Below are 13,557 nucleotides of genomic sequence, written 5' to 3'. Positions count from 1 at the left end.
TTGTCAGGTACAACGGTTGTGAAATATTTATAGATAGACCATTCGGAAGAAAAAAAATCCTTCACCATTTTGCGCATAATACACAAATCTTTTAATCATTAATCAAAGAAGTTTCTATATTTGGTTATTTCCAATAGTTAAAATTTTGTGTGTTGTATGCAAAATGGTACATGACTTTTTTATTCGTCTCAATCCGTCCTATACTCTCACTAAATTTGTCCACGTTGATCTGGGACATTCTGTATAGAACCATGTTTTCCAAATTTAATGGCAGCTCGGGGAAAAGGTAACTATAGTGGTCCATTTTGGACGCTAATGAATTTTTTAGTGACTTGTCAAGGAAGAGATGACAAAATAACTTGAGCGATTGAATGGCAGTACTGCATAACCTGTATAAAATGCCTTATGATCTCGAATTGTTTCGAATGCGATTGTAATTCGATTAAATTACACGTGACAAACACACAACACACACACACACACACACATACATACACAGGTCGTTTTTCTTTCCCCCGCATGTTGCCAAGAGGACGAATTTCCGCATAATCATTTAAGCGACGTAATTACGTTATTCACACTCGCATTCAAAGAGCGAGCGGCGAATTATTGGCCGCGCATTGAGTCAAATTACATACTCAGTGACCTCGTTAAGCTATACATCGCATGCAGCCGCCGCCGCTCGTTCTTGCCCACCTTTCTCACCTCGATCGTGAATTAAATCGCGCAATCCGTGTCACCGTGTCACGGAAGCTCGACACGCTCAGCGTCTGCCGTCTGAAAAATAGCGCGCCCCGCCGACGGAGATCAGTTTTGTCACGCGTATAAATTATTCCGCAAATTGGTAAAATAGAATCCACTTACCTTCGTCTCGCGAGAGAGGAGCATCCCGCGAAAGTTGCCTTACTCCGCGGGCGGATAATTAATTAAGGATGAAACGTGGTCTCGCAGGCCGAGGCATGAACTTCGGGCCAGTGTTCAACCCAGTTTTGTCCGGATAATTTGTCAGCCTGCTCGAATTTTTGGATCGCCGCGTAGTCCCGATGCTCGAGCGCGCGAAACTTTCGCGAGCATCGTTGGAACTTTACCCTTGACGCACGTCGGCGAAGAAATTTGTAATGCCTAACTTCGAAAGAGGGGGGGGGGGGGGGNGGGGGGGAGAGAGAAAAACGAACTATCCCGAGCGACTCGGGCGCTTGGAAATTAGCGGGTTGTCGGAATTTATTAATTTGCAGCTTCGATAGTCACGTTCGCGCGATAACCATGCGTGACGCGTGTGCGAATTATTCTGTGGAGGAGACATTCGCATGTCCGATGGAACGTAAGAGCTCGCGATCGCGTAGGACAGGATGCGACAACGGCGGAAAACGAATATTGTACGATTACGATTGCAACGAATAAGCACGTTCGAAGTAGATTCCACGGGACAGAAAGAAAGAAAGAGTGAAAGAGAGACAGCGAGCTCTGATGCTGTACAATATAACGTCGCCTTTATTATTATCGTTATTTATTAACCACAATCGTTAAACGTTCACTTTCGTATGATACAACTTTATTCTCTATACACACGCTTTTTGCCTCCCTAAAAGAGTTTCCATCCTCGTCTCTCGCTGCTTACACGTGCCTATTAGGTAATGTTTGTTCGTGTACATTTTCCGTATCTGTGTGTTTTATATACAAAAGCGACCGGGGATTATTCGCCCATCGGCCAAGCTAACCGAGAGAGCCAGCGTTCCCTTCCTTACGCGCGGTTGATCTACCACATGACTTCATCCTAATCTCTTCCTCTTCCGAACCATTCCTTCTTTATTATCCTACTCCTCTCTATCCCAGTGCTATTACGAAATTGCACTCGCCCCCTTTCCCCCCTCCTCCTCCTGCCATTCCTCCACCTCCTCCTGCGAGATACCTAGCTATTTCTTCTTCTGTATCTTCTCCCGAGATCCATCACGATCGTCTCTCGCTTCTTCCTGTGCTTCCGCTTCATTTCCCTCATCCCATTCCCCCACCCAGGTTCCCGCCGGTTTCGTAACGGTTTTCGCTTTACATCGTTCACACTGTGATCGCCATTGGCTACGAAATAATTGACAAAACCTGCCAAATAACCCGTTTCGATTCGCGCGAGGCGGCGGGATCAATTGCGCAAAGCGGTAATTCCTCTTCTCTCTGTTGCCGCGCGAAAACAGAAACGGTCGTATGCGTGCGTGCGAGCGATTATTATCAGCAATGGGCAGGACTCTTAGAAAAGGAGTACTCTTACCTTAGGAGAGAGACAACGCCTAGCACTTCGTTATAGGAATCATTCGTCGGCTGAGAATGCTATTGTCCGTTTTATAAAATTATGCTGCGGTTTATATATCGTAATAATACCGTAATATTATCCTCCAATGTGATGCCCATCCCTGATAATCGCGTTACATTCCTCGAACGCGCGAACTCAGCGTAAGCTTAAACGAGATCCCGGGAGATCTTCTCATCGGGGCCGGAGCTCCCTTTCGCCGTCATTCGCGCGTTAGCGCGACGGTGACTTCAAAACACAACTTCGGCCTCCCTCCTCCGAACGATATAATCCAAAAGCCGGTCGACGCGCGACAAACTTATCTAGAAATTAAACGTACAGTCTCTTCTTCACGACGCGACGGTTATTACACTCACTCGTTCGCTTCGAGACACACGCGAATCGCTATGGTGGAGGGAGCTTGACAAAGGACTCCGCGCGTTCATCTTACAAGCGTTCGAAATATAACGTCCAGTTCTACTGTTTATTTCTTCTTCCCTTTTTTGGATTATTTTTCTCACACAGCAACGGTGAATCGGTAGCCCCCGGTACAGCGAGTTCCTCCCCGTTCGAACTTAGCTCCNCCCCCCCCCCTCGCCGTGCCCCTGCCTCTCCGTCGCATCACGCGAACTCGCGTTGTCCCCGCGCGCCTCTGGATAAAAGTCTTCTCTCGTGGTCCTTTCGCGCTGCCGCCGGCCTTCAGACTACGTTGTGCGATAGAGAACTGTCATCCCGCCACGTGTTGGCTGGAAGGAAAAAGTCATCTTTTCAGATTCTCAACGAGACGATCCCCTCGCGGTGAAGCACGGAATTCGGGGGCTCCTGGAGCCTGGCTAATATCGTGTGTTACCTCTATAGTGCATGTCCTGCGCCATCGACGGGCACTTGGCGTTTTCCCGCTGCCGAACAGAGAAAGCTCAATGAAGTTGCGATCACGCGGAGGCGGGAAGAGGGGTGGGAGGAAATCGACATGATTCCGGCGAAATTGATCCTTTACGGGTCAATCGAGGTATTTATGACACGAATATTTCGTAATGAGCTATTCATGCGTCGGCGTCGATTTAATCGCTCCGCTTCTAGCGATGACGTCCGACATAACTGTATCGGCCAGCAGCGGTGCCGATTGATAGCGCGATCGCGGGTCTCTATTTGGGATTTGTCGAGAGAGATCGACCGATATCTGCTTATTTTTTATAAACACACTGAAATTTAACGTTCAGGCTTACCTTTGATGAAATATTCATACACAGAGAAAAAGATTTCTTTGGATTTAATACAATTTCTCGAATTGAAACAAATTTGTCTCTTGGAACGGGGCAAATGAACGAATGTGTGATTCAATAAATGGAATTGTTTGATTTCTCAACATTAAATATTTTGGCATCAAATAACATATTTCTTTTGTATTTTTATGCGAATATTACGATGATTGTCGCGAGCAATAAGTTATTTGAAGGAAGTAACAATATTAGTTGGGAAAATATTGAAGAACTTTTCTTTTTGTTTCAGTGGAACAATATTTAATATACATATAATTAAAATAAATTTTCTTATTGAAGATAAATAGCCTTAGCTACCTCAGAATTTGACCAAAAAATGTCACTTTTAGTTACTATTTTGATCTCTGAAATGTGACTTGGCATCTTTTCTAGTTCACTTTTATTGTTTCGATAACTAGATGGCAGCGCTGCTCTAGTGAAACGTTTTCGTTTAAATAAAATCATATTCGATATTAAATTATGGCAATTTTTTAAATTATGTCGTTTATATTAAATAAACCCAAGTCGAACAAACACGTGTACTAAATTCAAGGAAACCCTTTTCTCTGCGTAAGAGTTCTTCCCGCACTTTTCGAGATTTTCTCTTTAAGTGGAAATGCAAATATACGTCGGCCTCGCCGCATTTATCGTGGCGGGTTAGTTACCTTGATTGACCCGTGCACTCTTCGCGCACAAATTAATATTAGCGCGTATTAAATGACACAATTGCAGCGTTGTATTACCTTCGCAAAATCGATATTTGTTCGCACGGTTCTGTAATGAAGACCCTGCAGCGGTCTGGAATTATTACCGAGAGGTGCTTTCGGGGTACTGGAAGGGCCCTGCATTATTCTCCTTAGGACGTACAGCTAATAACAGAAATAGCGTATCGTGAGTATGACAACTCACGTCGATTCGTTTGCGACATTTATTATCGACAGAACCATCTCCGCTGATAGAAAATTACAGTTCCGGTTCCAAAAATAATGTCAGTGATAACAACTTTATATGCACATTGTTAATACTATAAAATATGTTTGGCGACGAAACTAACTGTAATTTTCCATCAATGTTCTTCGCTCTTCCGGCCGGACGGCAATTTCGGAGATGGGGGAAATAGACAGCTAGAGAAAGAGGGAGAGAGAGAAATGCGGCGCATAGCTCGTCGATAGTTACCTCTCGCGCTGTGATGTAAATCGGTTTGTTGAGGATCAACCAGACCGCCGTCTCCCAACAACCGGGATGCGTCGTGCTGCCCTCGTAAGTCATGTAACCGGCTGTCTGCGGGAGAAGACCTTTCACGGACAGATAGCGCACAGGTGCGGTGTCCCCTGAAAAACGAAACGTTTCACACCGGTCACGTCGGAGTTCTCTTCTCGAGCGTTGCGGCATATAGATTTAATTATCTTCCTTTTTCTCTCCCTCTCTATCGCCGAAACAAAAAGCTTGTTCGATACAATTGCAGCTGCCGCGTGTCCGTTTTAATTGTAATTGCGAGCATGATGGTTGTTCATAAAAATAATTTAATTTAGAGGACAAAGAGGCTTACATAATTTTTTACGGTAATAGATATTAATATTTCGATGTAACGAAAGTTGTAACGCTGTTTATAATGATTACAACGATGTGCGATATAACGGAATTATTTTACGAGTTCTACAAGTTTCGTCGGTGTAAAGTTTCACGGGTAGTTACTACCTTTGTTTTTTCGGCCTTGCCGTGTGACCAACTCCCGACTCTTACACATTACCAGTTGACGTGTAACGCTAAATTTGATTTTTTATGTACACTGAATACCGCAATCAGATGAGATATATCAGCCGTTAACGCAGGAGCCGGAAGTTGTTTAAACACGGCACGACGAAAATGTAAAGGTAGTAGTCACCCGTGAAACTTTACACTTTATGAGTTGTAAACAGGGCTGTAACTTTTATTACATCGAAATATGCATATTACCGTAAAAAATTATGCATACTTTTTTGTCCTCCAATTTAAGTAATTTTTATAGACAACAACCATGCTCGCAATAGAGTTTAGTTAAAACCATCTCATTTAATATATATTTATTGTGGATTAGTTTACTCTTTTAGTTTAGAAGATAAAAAGGGGTGGCCATTTATAGCGGAACATCTTGTGTATACATGCAGATAACGCTGAAATTTTATCATTTAAATTTAAATTTTAAAACGGGAAAAAGCAATGTTCCTTTAATTTGTGATTAAGCGCAATATGTATAACACTTGTTTTCCTTTATCATCAGTGTAATATTGAGCTTACTAAATTGATTAATAGTTTTTTTAACTAACACGTTAAGAACAATATGGTCGAAAAGAAATCATTTCTATTCACAGAAATATGAGTACGTATGGTTCTTTATTGTAACTATATTTTATTATATTGAATATACTTACACGAATGAATGTCATAATTGTTATAATTATAAACCCGGATTTACGTTGCTATATATTTTGCATGCTTAAAACAGCTAGGACGTGCAGATGAGGTGTTCAAAATTGATAAAATATAGCGAGATTAAAGTTGCTCCAACTATTTTTTCTCTCAGTGTAGGAGAATTGCGACTCCGGGAGGGTGGATGACCGTAAGTGTATCGTGTAAGCTGGCAAATAGTAGAATTGCAAGAACAAACAACGTACGAGCCGCTTGTGAGCCGTCATTACGCAAATATCTACATTTCATGCGGGATAGCGTGTACATCTAATGCATTATGCGCTATCCCCGTATAACTTTCCATCGGCGGGAATAAGCTCGCGCGTTCCATCGCGAGCCCCCATTCACGGACGTAATTATATTTAAACGGCAAAACGCGGCTATTCTCGTCGGGTGGAAAAACTCGCCCGCGGCGCCGAGAGCGTATCGTCGCGCGGGGCGCACTTCCAAAGACCGCCCGCGCTCTCCGAGATGTGTCGACGGCATTTACTTCCGAAGAGAACGCGCGCTCGATGGATCCGAGAGTGTATACGGCGGGGATGCGCCGCCGTTCGTAACCGGCAAACGTCCAGAAGTGATTTGTATCTTTCCTACGTAACGCGCGCGGGGCGAAATCCAGCGTAAAAGGTCATCATTTCAGAATGTGCGGTGAAAATAAATCTTTCGCTCGGAAGGGTGCACGCGCCCGCCCGCTCACCGGGGATCGTATTTATCGGACACACTAGGAAGTATATGTTACCGTGCGGTTTCACCGTGCGAACCTTCGATTTAATCCGCGAGCGCATCGGCCGTCCGGATTGAAAACCGTTTCAAACGCCAACAATAATGCGAGCGTACTCAACCGCGCGGTTACAATCTTCATCGGCGACTTTCAAATTGCTCCTATCGCAGCGCGAAAATGCGACCGGACGTCGCGATTTCTCGTGAAGTTCCATGGGGGGGAGAGGGGGGAGGGGACTCTTCGTTTTGTTTATTTCGTTTTGTTACAATTCCGAGTGATTTTTTCGCGTACACCGACGGAAGATTGCCGTTACTTTCGGCGCCAACCATATGCACTTTTTTGATTTTAACTATAAAAATAATTAGGAAAATAATTAAAAGAAGCATTTATCTAATAAATATTACTATAATTTCAGTGATAATAACCTTACATATATGTTGCTACTATTATAAAATATGATCGGCACCGAAAGTAACTATAATTTTCTATCAGTGTAAAGAATCATCCCCTTGTCGATCGCACGTACCAACGACGGATCGCGTCGTACATCTCGAATCGTTAAGGCTACTGGTTCCACAGGGAGATAAATTTTTTTGCTGGCGCAGCAAATTGTTTGTTATTATAGTGACAGAAAAAATATTTGTTACGCGGAAAAAATAATTTTGCCGTTGTAGCGAAACGTCGTTGCGATAGCAATGAAATTTAGTTGCGTGTTGGGAGAGGAAACTCTTCGTTTAAAAAATTCCGCGTGATTTCCCCGCGTAGAATCATCCCTTATCGACCGTGCATACAAATGACTCCATTAATATTATCCCTTTCCTTAAGCACAGTGACATCGAAAACATCCAATCAGGAGCATTATTCGCGTCAAGACTGTTAATAATTTGATGAATCAACAACGATTCCCCGAAGCGGTAGTCATGATGCACAAATATTCGACGCGCCCAATTGGAGATTTTCAATGTTGCTATACCTACGGAATGGGACAACATTGGATGGAATTTGCTGTACCAACGACGGATCGCGCCGTAGATCTCGTATTCTCAAGACTCCGCCGAATCAAAGTCCGCTCGAAATTAACGGAGAGATAAGAATTCATCGCGAGAACCGTAATAGATGCATCGGGCGCTCTGCTGCGCCAAAAGTATCTCCCTCGTAAAATTAATCTCGCAGTGCTCTCGCGCGCTGCGAGTACAAAATAAGCCATTCAATTAGGAACTCTTTAGTATTCCCAGGTACGGGATAACGCACGCTGCCGGTACGTACGCCGTGTATCGCGGTGTATCTTTCAGTGTACATAAGATTACGCGAGTCTCGTTCGTGGACGAGATGAATCCCGGGTTGAACCGTCTGTACACACGCCCGCGCCAGTTTATCCACAAATAAAGGGATACGTATAATCCACGATAGCGCCGTCCTACCTCAGCCTAACATCTAAACACGAATTTCGCCGCGATACCGTACGCTGCGTATCGCGTCTATTTCTCGCATCGGGTCCATGACGTTCGGGCGCGCGAGCGAATCTCCGCTCACAAACGTACACAATCTACGATCTACGTGCATTCTGCGGAATATAGCTAAATTTACACAGATCGTATATGCATATATATGTATGCAAATGCACACGTATATGCACCGTGCGCGCCGTATCAACCGTCACATCCACCGGCGCTCGTTACTTTATTAATTTATACGTTCGTTAAATGTATACAAAGTATCGGTTTCCTGTAAGAAAATCCTTTTCAATCTTTTTCTAATTGCACAAGCAACGAGTTGGATAATATTTCAATGTATGCGCGCTGCAAGTTTCATTAGATTCTTACCGATCTCATTCTTCTACCTTACAGCCTCCTTTAAAATGGAATAACTTTTGCTCTGAATTACTGCCAAACTTTGACGTCAATGTTGAATTGGAATGTCGATCAATTTGTAATATTTTCATAATTTTTTCATTATTTTCACTTATAGGTGACACATCCTTAATCTCCTACATCTATATGTTATGTCTTAAATTAACATCTTCTACGTGAACAAGTCGAAAAACAGACAAGTATAAGGCAAAAAGCGCTCTTCGAGAGGGAGGTCTCTTTTAAATGAAAAAATTAAAAGAGCCCGAGTATCAACCACAGACGCGCACAATAGCCGACAAATTTGAGAAGCTCGTAGACACGTAGTGAGTTGCCTCGCGACACAACGGAAACACTTTGAGTGCATTTAACCACCGTAACGAGTCCGTTTGAAGCGACGCAACACAGCGACGATTTCGTCTACGGCGCTCGCCGGTGATAACCGCGAAGCAAGCGCTTCATCAAAATGTCGCTGTATAAGACCCGTCTATCTCTCGTATTGAGTCCGTGACATTAAAGATGGGCGAACGCGCTCGCAAATGGCAGATCCGGCACAAGGGAGCTGCCGTTTGCTTCGCACAGAGAACGATCCACCCCAGTGTGCCGGCTTCCGACGTTATGCGTCCCTCTCGTCGCCGAGCCAACCCCTTGTCCTCTTTCGCCGAGATATTCTTAGGGCGCCGCCATTCAGAAACTTCGAGGGCAAAAAGTAGGAGCTGTCAAGCTTTTCTTGAAGCGGACTCTCTCTCCCTCTCCTTCTCTCTCACGCCGCCGGTTAACCCTCTCTTCCTCTTTCCCTGCCTCCCCTAGCATCCCCCGTTCGCCATTTAGTTCTCCCTTTTCGCTCTTCGCGTAAACTCGTATCGGCTACGTCTTACGCTCGTGCGTGCGCGCCTTTATATATACATACATATATATATATATATATATATATATGTATGAGCGTGTGCGTGCACGCTCGTGTGCACTTTATTTTTATATATCACCGCGCCCTGATTTTACTCCGGCGAACGGGGCCGGACCGTGAGGATAGGGATAAATAAATGAGGGCTGGGGGGACGAAGAAAAAAAGGAATCCGGTGAGATGACAAATAATAATAATAACTAGGCGCAGCGGGGAACGAGGGAAAATATCAACTGCTCCGTATCGTCTGCGGCGGGCGACGAAGTAGGGAGGAGATGGGGATGGCGTGAAGAGGGCAGAGGGTGGAAAAGGTCGTCCTCTTCTCGTGATTAATGAAATGCATTAACTCCTTCCCCGGGAAAGAGCAAGCCTGAGAAAAGACCGTCGGCTAGAGAGGATCGCGAGCGCGCACGGCTGCCATTGCTATTGATACATATTCGCGCGCACCGGCAAGATTAAACGAGGTAATGTAGTTGTATTATGCATTGTGAGGATCGCGCTGTAGGATGCCGGATGCTACCGGATCTCGGAATTACCGCGTTCTCCGGTCTTCCTCGCCTCGACGAAGCGCGAGTGGACTTTTCCTCGAAAGTTCGGCGAGGGCTCACCGCTCCTCCGATGCAATTTCTTTCCCCGGTATCGATCCGAGTTTGATATCTTGATAATTGAGGAGCAGAAATAAAATTCCCCTCACACGAGGCGGGAGAAGAGATACGTCGAGAAAGGTATCGAGATGGAATAAAATCAAATTGAATTGTATCGGACTTTGGCTTGAACTTCTGGGATGTACAATCGAAAGAAAAACATAAAAAAGGCCTATATATATTAAGAAAATGAAACGTTAATTTTAACATTTTTCACATGTCCCAGAAAGTTTGCTCTAAATTTTAAATATTAAAATAACATATTCGCCACGTGTTACTTCTAAACATACTGTTAATTATTTGACACAAATATATTTTGTTCTACATTTATATACGTGCGTACGATAACACTTATACAAACATATTATCCCCCTCCCCCCATATAAATTTATTCACACCACAACCTACGCTTGACCTTTATAAGCCTTTCTACGTTTTCCTTCGATTCAAGTAAAATCATTTTACGCCAAATTTAGTTTTTCGGATCTTCATATCGTATCGCAGTATTACGGCGCAGATTACCGTCCGGGCTCGAGATTTCTTCTGTAAAAAGAGAACGGTGATTTCCGTCGTGAAAGGAATACACACTCCCGTTTAATAATTCATGGTCGACGCAAATCCGTGCCGACGCACCATTATCTATTATCGAACGACCCGGTGGCCGTCGTTGATATTTCCGCCGAACATGGAGAGTCACACGCACACGCGGTTCGTTGCGTGGAAGTCGAGTATCGTTCGGAATAACGTGAGGTGCTCTTAGGAAAATTGACCGTGCCTAATGGTGTCGGCGCGCGCGCACACACACACACACAGACACATATACAAGGGATAATGATGATGACAGCGGCGATAATCGCGATATAAGAACATCCTTGACACACGTAATGTGTGCACGAGCGCGCACGCGTTGCTCGTCGACGCACATACACATACGCACACAGGAACTCACGTCGATTTCGTCCGCATGGTATTAAGGTCGCGCTCGATTTCTCGAAACGAGATTCTTGTTTGCCGAATGAATAATTCCCCGCTTGGGACCGGCCAACTCGAGGAGTTTATTCCGTCTTGTATCGTTCTCGCTCGGCGGGAGGGAGACCGGAGAGCGCACGACGAAATGGTCATTTCCCTGTTTACTCTTAATTAGCACGCCGGCTCGACACGACAACCGCGAGAGCATTTAACGAGAATATCGTAGGTAATCAGAAATTTCATTTTAAAGGGACAATATCTCCTTAAGGCTCTTCTCGTCGGGCATTTATTACATTTGTCCTCGTATCCGCATCGTGCCTATGCAGCTGGAACTCTAATAGTCCCCGTGTGTACTTCTTTTAGCATAAATTTACTTCTTTCGGATCGGCTTGAGAATAAAGTAAACTCCGTGGTATATTCGACGTACGTGTAGCGGTCCCGGAATGTTCCGAAGGCATGGTATCGATAAGTAATAACAGCGATATAAAACCACGCTATGTTCTATCGTCGTCGCATCAAGCATATCGTGTACGGACCATTACGCGTGATTTTCGTGCCATTGAATTATTTTATAACACGCGTACGAGCGGGCTATCGAGCACGGGATATTTAATGCGGCTTGTCAATTAAATATTATGATATAACGGCGAACCGTCACTCATAATTCCGGGAAAATAGGACATTAACGCGCACGACTTTAACGTATTAGCGTCCACTTTTTGATTAGGACGGCTCTTCCGCGCTGTCGGGGTTAATTATTCAACTCACTGCTGCTCACTACGAATTAAAATCGGACAGGTATTATTATTTATTTGCAAATTCCCGACTGACGTGGCGATAAGCAAAGCCCGCATATGCGGCCGCTACTTTGGCACTTTTGCCTCGCGCCCGTGCCATCGAAGAAAACCGAAAAAGAGAATTACCCTTCGACCCCCGGCATATATATATATATATATATATATTTGTAGAGAAAGAGAGTGAAAAAGAGAGAGGATGGTCTGTCACCGTGATAAATTCACCGCTTCCAATCCTCGTAGTCACAGAAAATATTTCTATCGACTAGGGAGATCGCGTTCGGTAGGGACAGGGAAGAAGCGAAAAAAGAGACAGAAAAAGAGAGAGAGAGAGAGAGAGAGAGAGAGAGAGAGAGAGAGAGAGAGTAACGCTATAGTGAGCGCGCATGACGGGAGCGAGGGGTGTGCGTCGGGGATGCAGCCGAAAGATAGAAACGCTTCGGATGAGAGATACCTTGCGCCTCCCAACGGTTGGATCTGCAAACTGGTTTCTGGCGTTTCGTTATATGGCGAAACGCCACGTCTGGAGGGTAGGTAGCGGAGAGGAGGGAGAGAGAGAGAGAGAGAGAGTGAATTCGGGAGTGGAAAGGGAGGGTGGCTTGGCTCCCCGCCGTATTGCGACGTTGTGTATACGATTGTGCAGCTGTGCGGAGGAGAGAGAGAGAGAGAGAGAAGGATAGAGATAGGGAGAAAGGGAATGGGATGCGAGGTGGGTGCAACGAGCATAGAGGGGCGGCGGGCGGTGAGGCAGGACTCCGAAGGGGTTGCGAGAGAGGGCCCGTCGGTGGCAGGGGTAGCTATAAAATACAATTTCAGGGGGTGTCGGTTTAATACCACGCATACCGCGCAAATATTTCATCTATTATCTACATTTCGTAGATACGTAGGCATTCGCCGGGCGGTGTGCGGCTTGTGTAACGGGTGTGCGCGGAGTAAATGGCCGGGGATGTATAGAGCGAAACTGCGAATATTCCTCAGGCACTAGGATTCTGTCTCGCGCTTACTCGCCCGCTGTTTAGATTACTGCATGTCGAAGCGTCGCCCCTTTTGTGCGTGCTTGTACATGGCCACGTAAATCAGTGCATTTCGATTCATCATCGGCATACAGACGTCAGATGCCGGTGATATCGTAAGCACGAATGAGAAGGTGGTTCTTCGATGGAAATATGGATGGTCGGAAGCATGGAAGAAAAACATTTTGTTCTTGTGTTGAAATCGGTTCTTGCTAAAAGTTTCGTGTTCTCGACACAGCCATACGCCAATGTAACAGAATGTGATTGAGTTATTTGGAGATTTTGTGTTGAGCTGATATTCAACATTCTTTTATGTTAGAATAACGCAATTTGTATGTAAGTATAGGTTTAATATAAAGATTATATTTGTTTACACATATTGTTTATAAAGATTATAGTTGTAAAAGTTATTTTTCCTCGGTAAAAGGAAACAGCTGACATTTGTTAAATCAACATATTTTATGTGTTAAATATTACATAAAGATGCCGCTATCTTCTATTCTCTGTCTGCCCGCAAAAGCGACACTGTGTTACTTTCTCAACATATTCACCTTGTGTGAAATCAACACAAATATTTGAGTGGACCGTTTGGGATATGTGAAATGCGTGAAATTTAGCACAAAACTTTTACCTTGTATATTTTGGACATTAACTCTGCGGCGTCTCTCAATGTTTGGGTA

At 44.5% G+C, this 13,557-nt stretch overlaps 1 protein-coding gene across 3 annotated transcripts in view; it reads right to left on the bottom strand.

Moving 5' to 3' along the window:
- Positions 1-1,478: 1,478 nt before the first annotated feature.
- The window catches only part of LOC106744899 (carbonic anhydrase-related protein 10), a 159,410-nt gene continuing 147,331 nt past the window's right edge, over positions 1,479-13,557 (bottom strand). The window contains exons 7-10 of one of the 3 annotated variants that reach the window (XM_014620035.1): positions 4,714-4,868; positions 4,281-4,406; positions 3,129-3,177; positions 1,479-3,053 (exon numbers count right to left, since the gene is read on the bottom strand). In XM_014620035.1, coding sequence (XP_014475521.1) covers positions 2,983-3,053; positions 3,129-3,177; positions 4,281-4,406; positions 4,714-4,868 — 401 coding nt within the window. In that variant the 3' untranslated portion in view covers positions 1,479-2,982. The remainder of the gene's footprint in view (positions 3,054-3,128; positions 3,178-4,280; positions 4,407-4,713; positions 4,869-13,557) is intronic. The other 2 variants (XM_014620036.1, XM_014620037.1) reach the window with 2 other exon arrangements.

The sequence above is a fragment of the Dinoponera quadriceps genome, unplaced genomic scaffold (assembly GCF_001313825.1).
Source record: "Dinoponera quadriceps isolate SergipeBrazil2010 unplaced genomic scaffold, ASM131382v1 scaffold1308, whole genome shotgun sequence".
NCBI classification, from domain to species: domain Eukaryota; kingdom Metazoa; phylum Arthropoda; class Insecta; order Hymenoptera; family Formicidae; genus Dinoponera; species Dinoponera quadriceps.
This window is presented reverse-complemented; position numbering and strand designations above follow the sequence as displayed.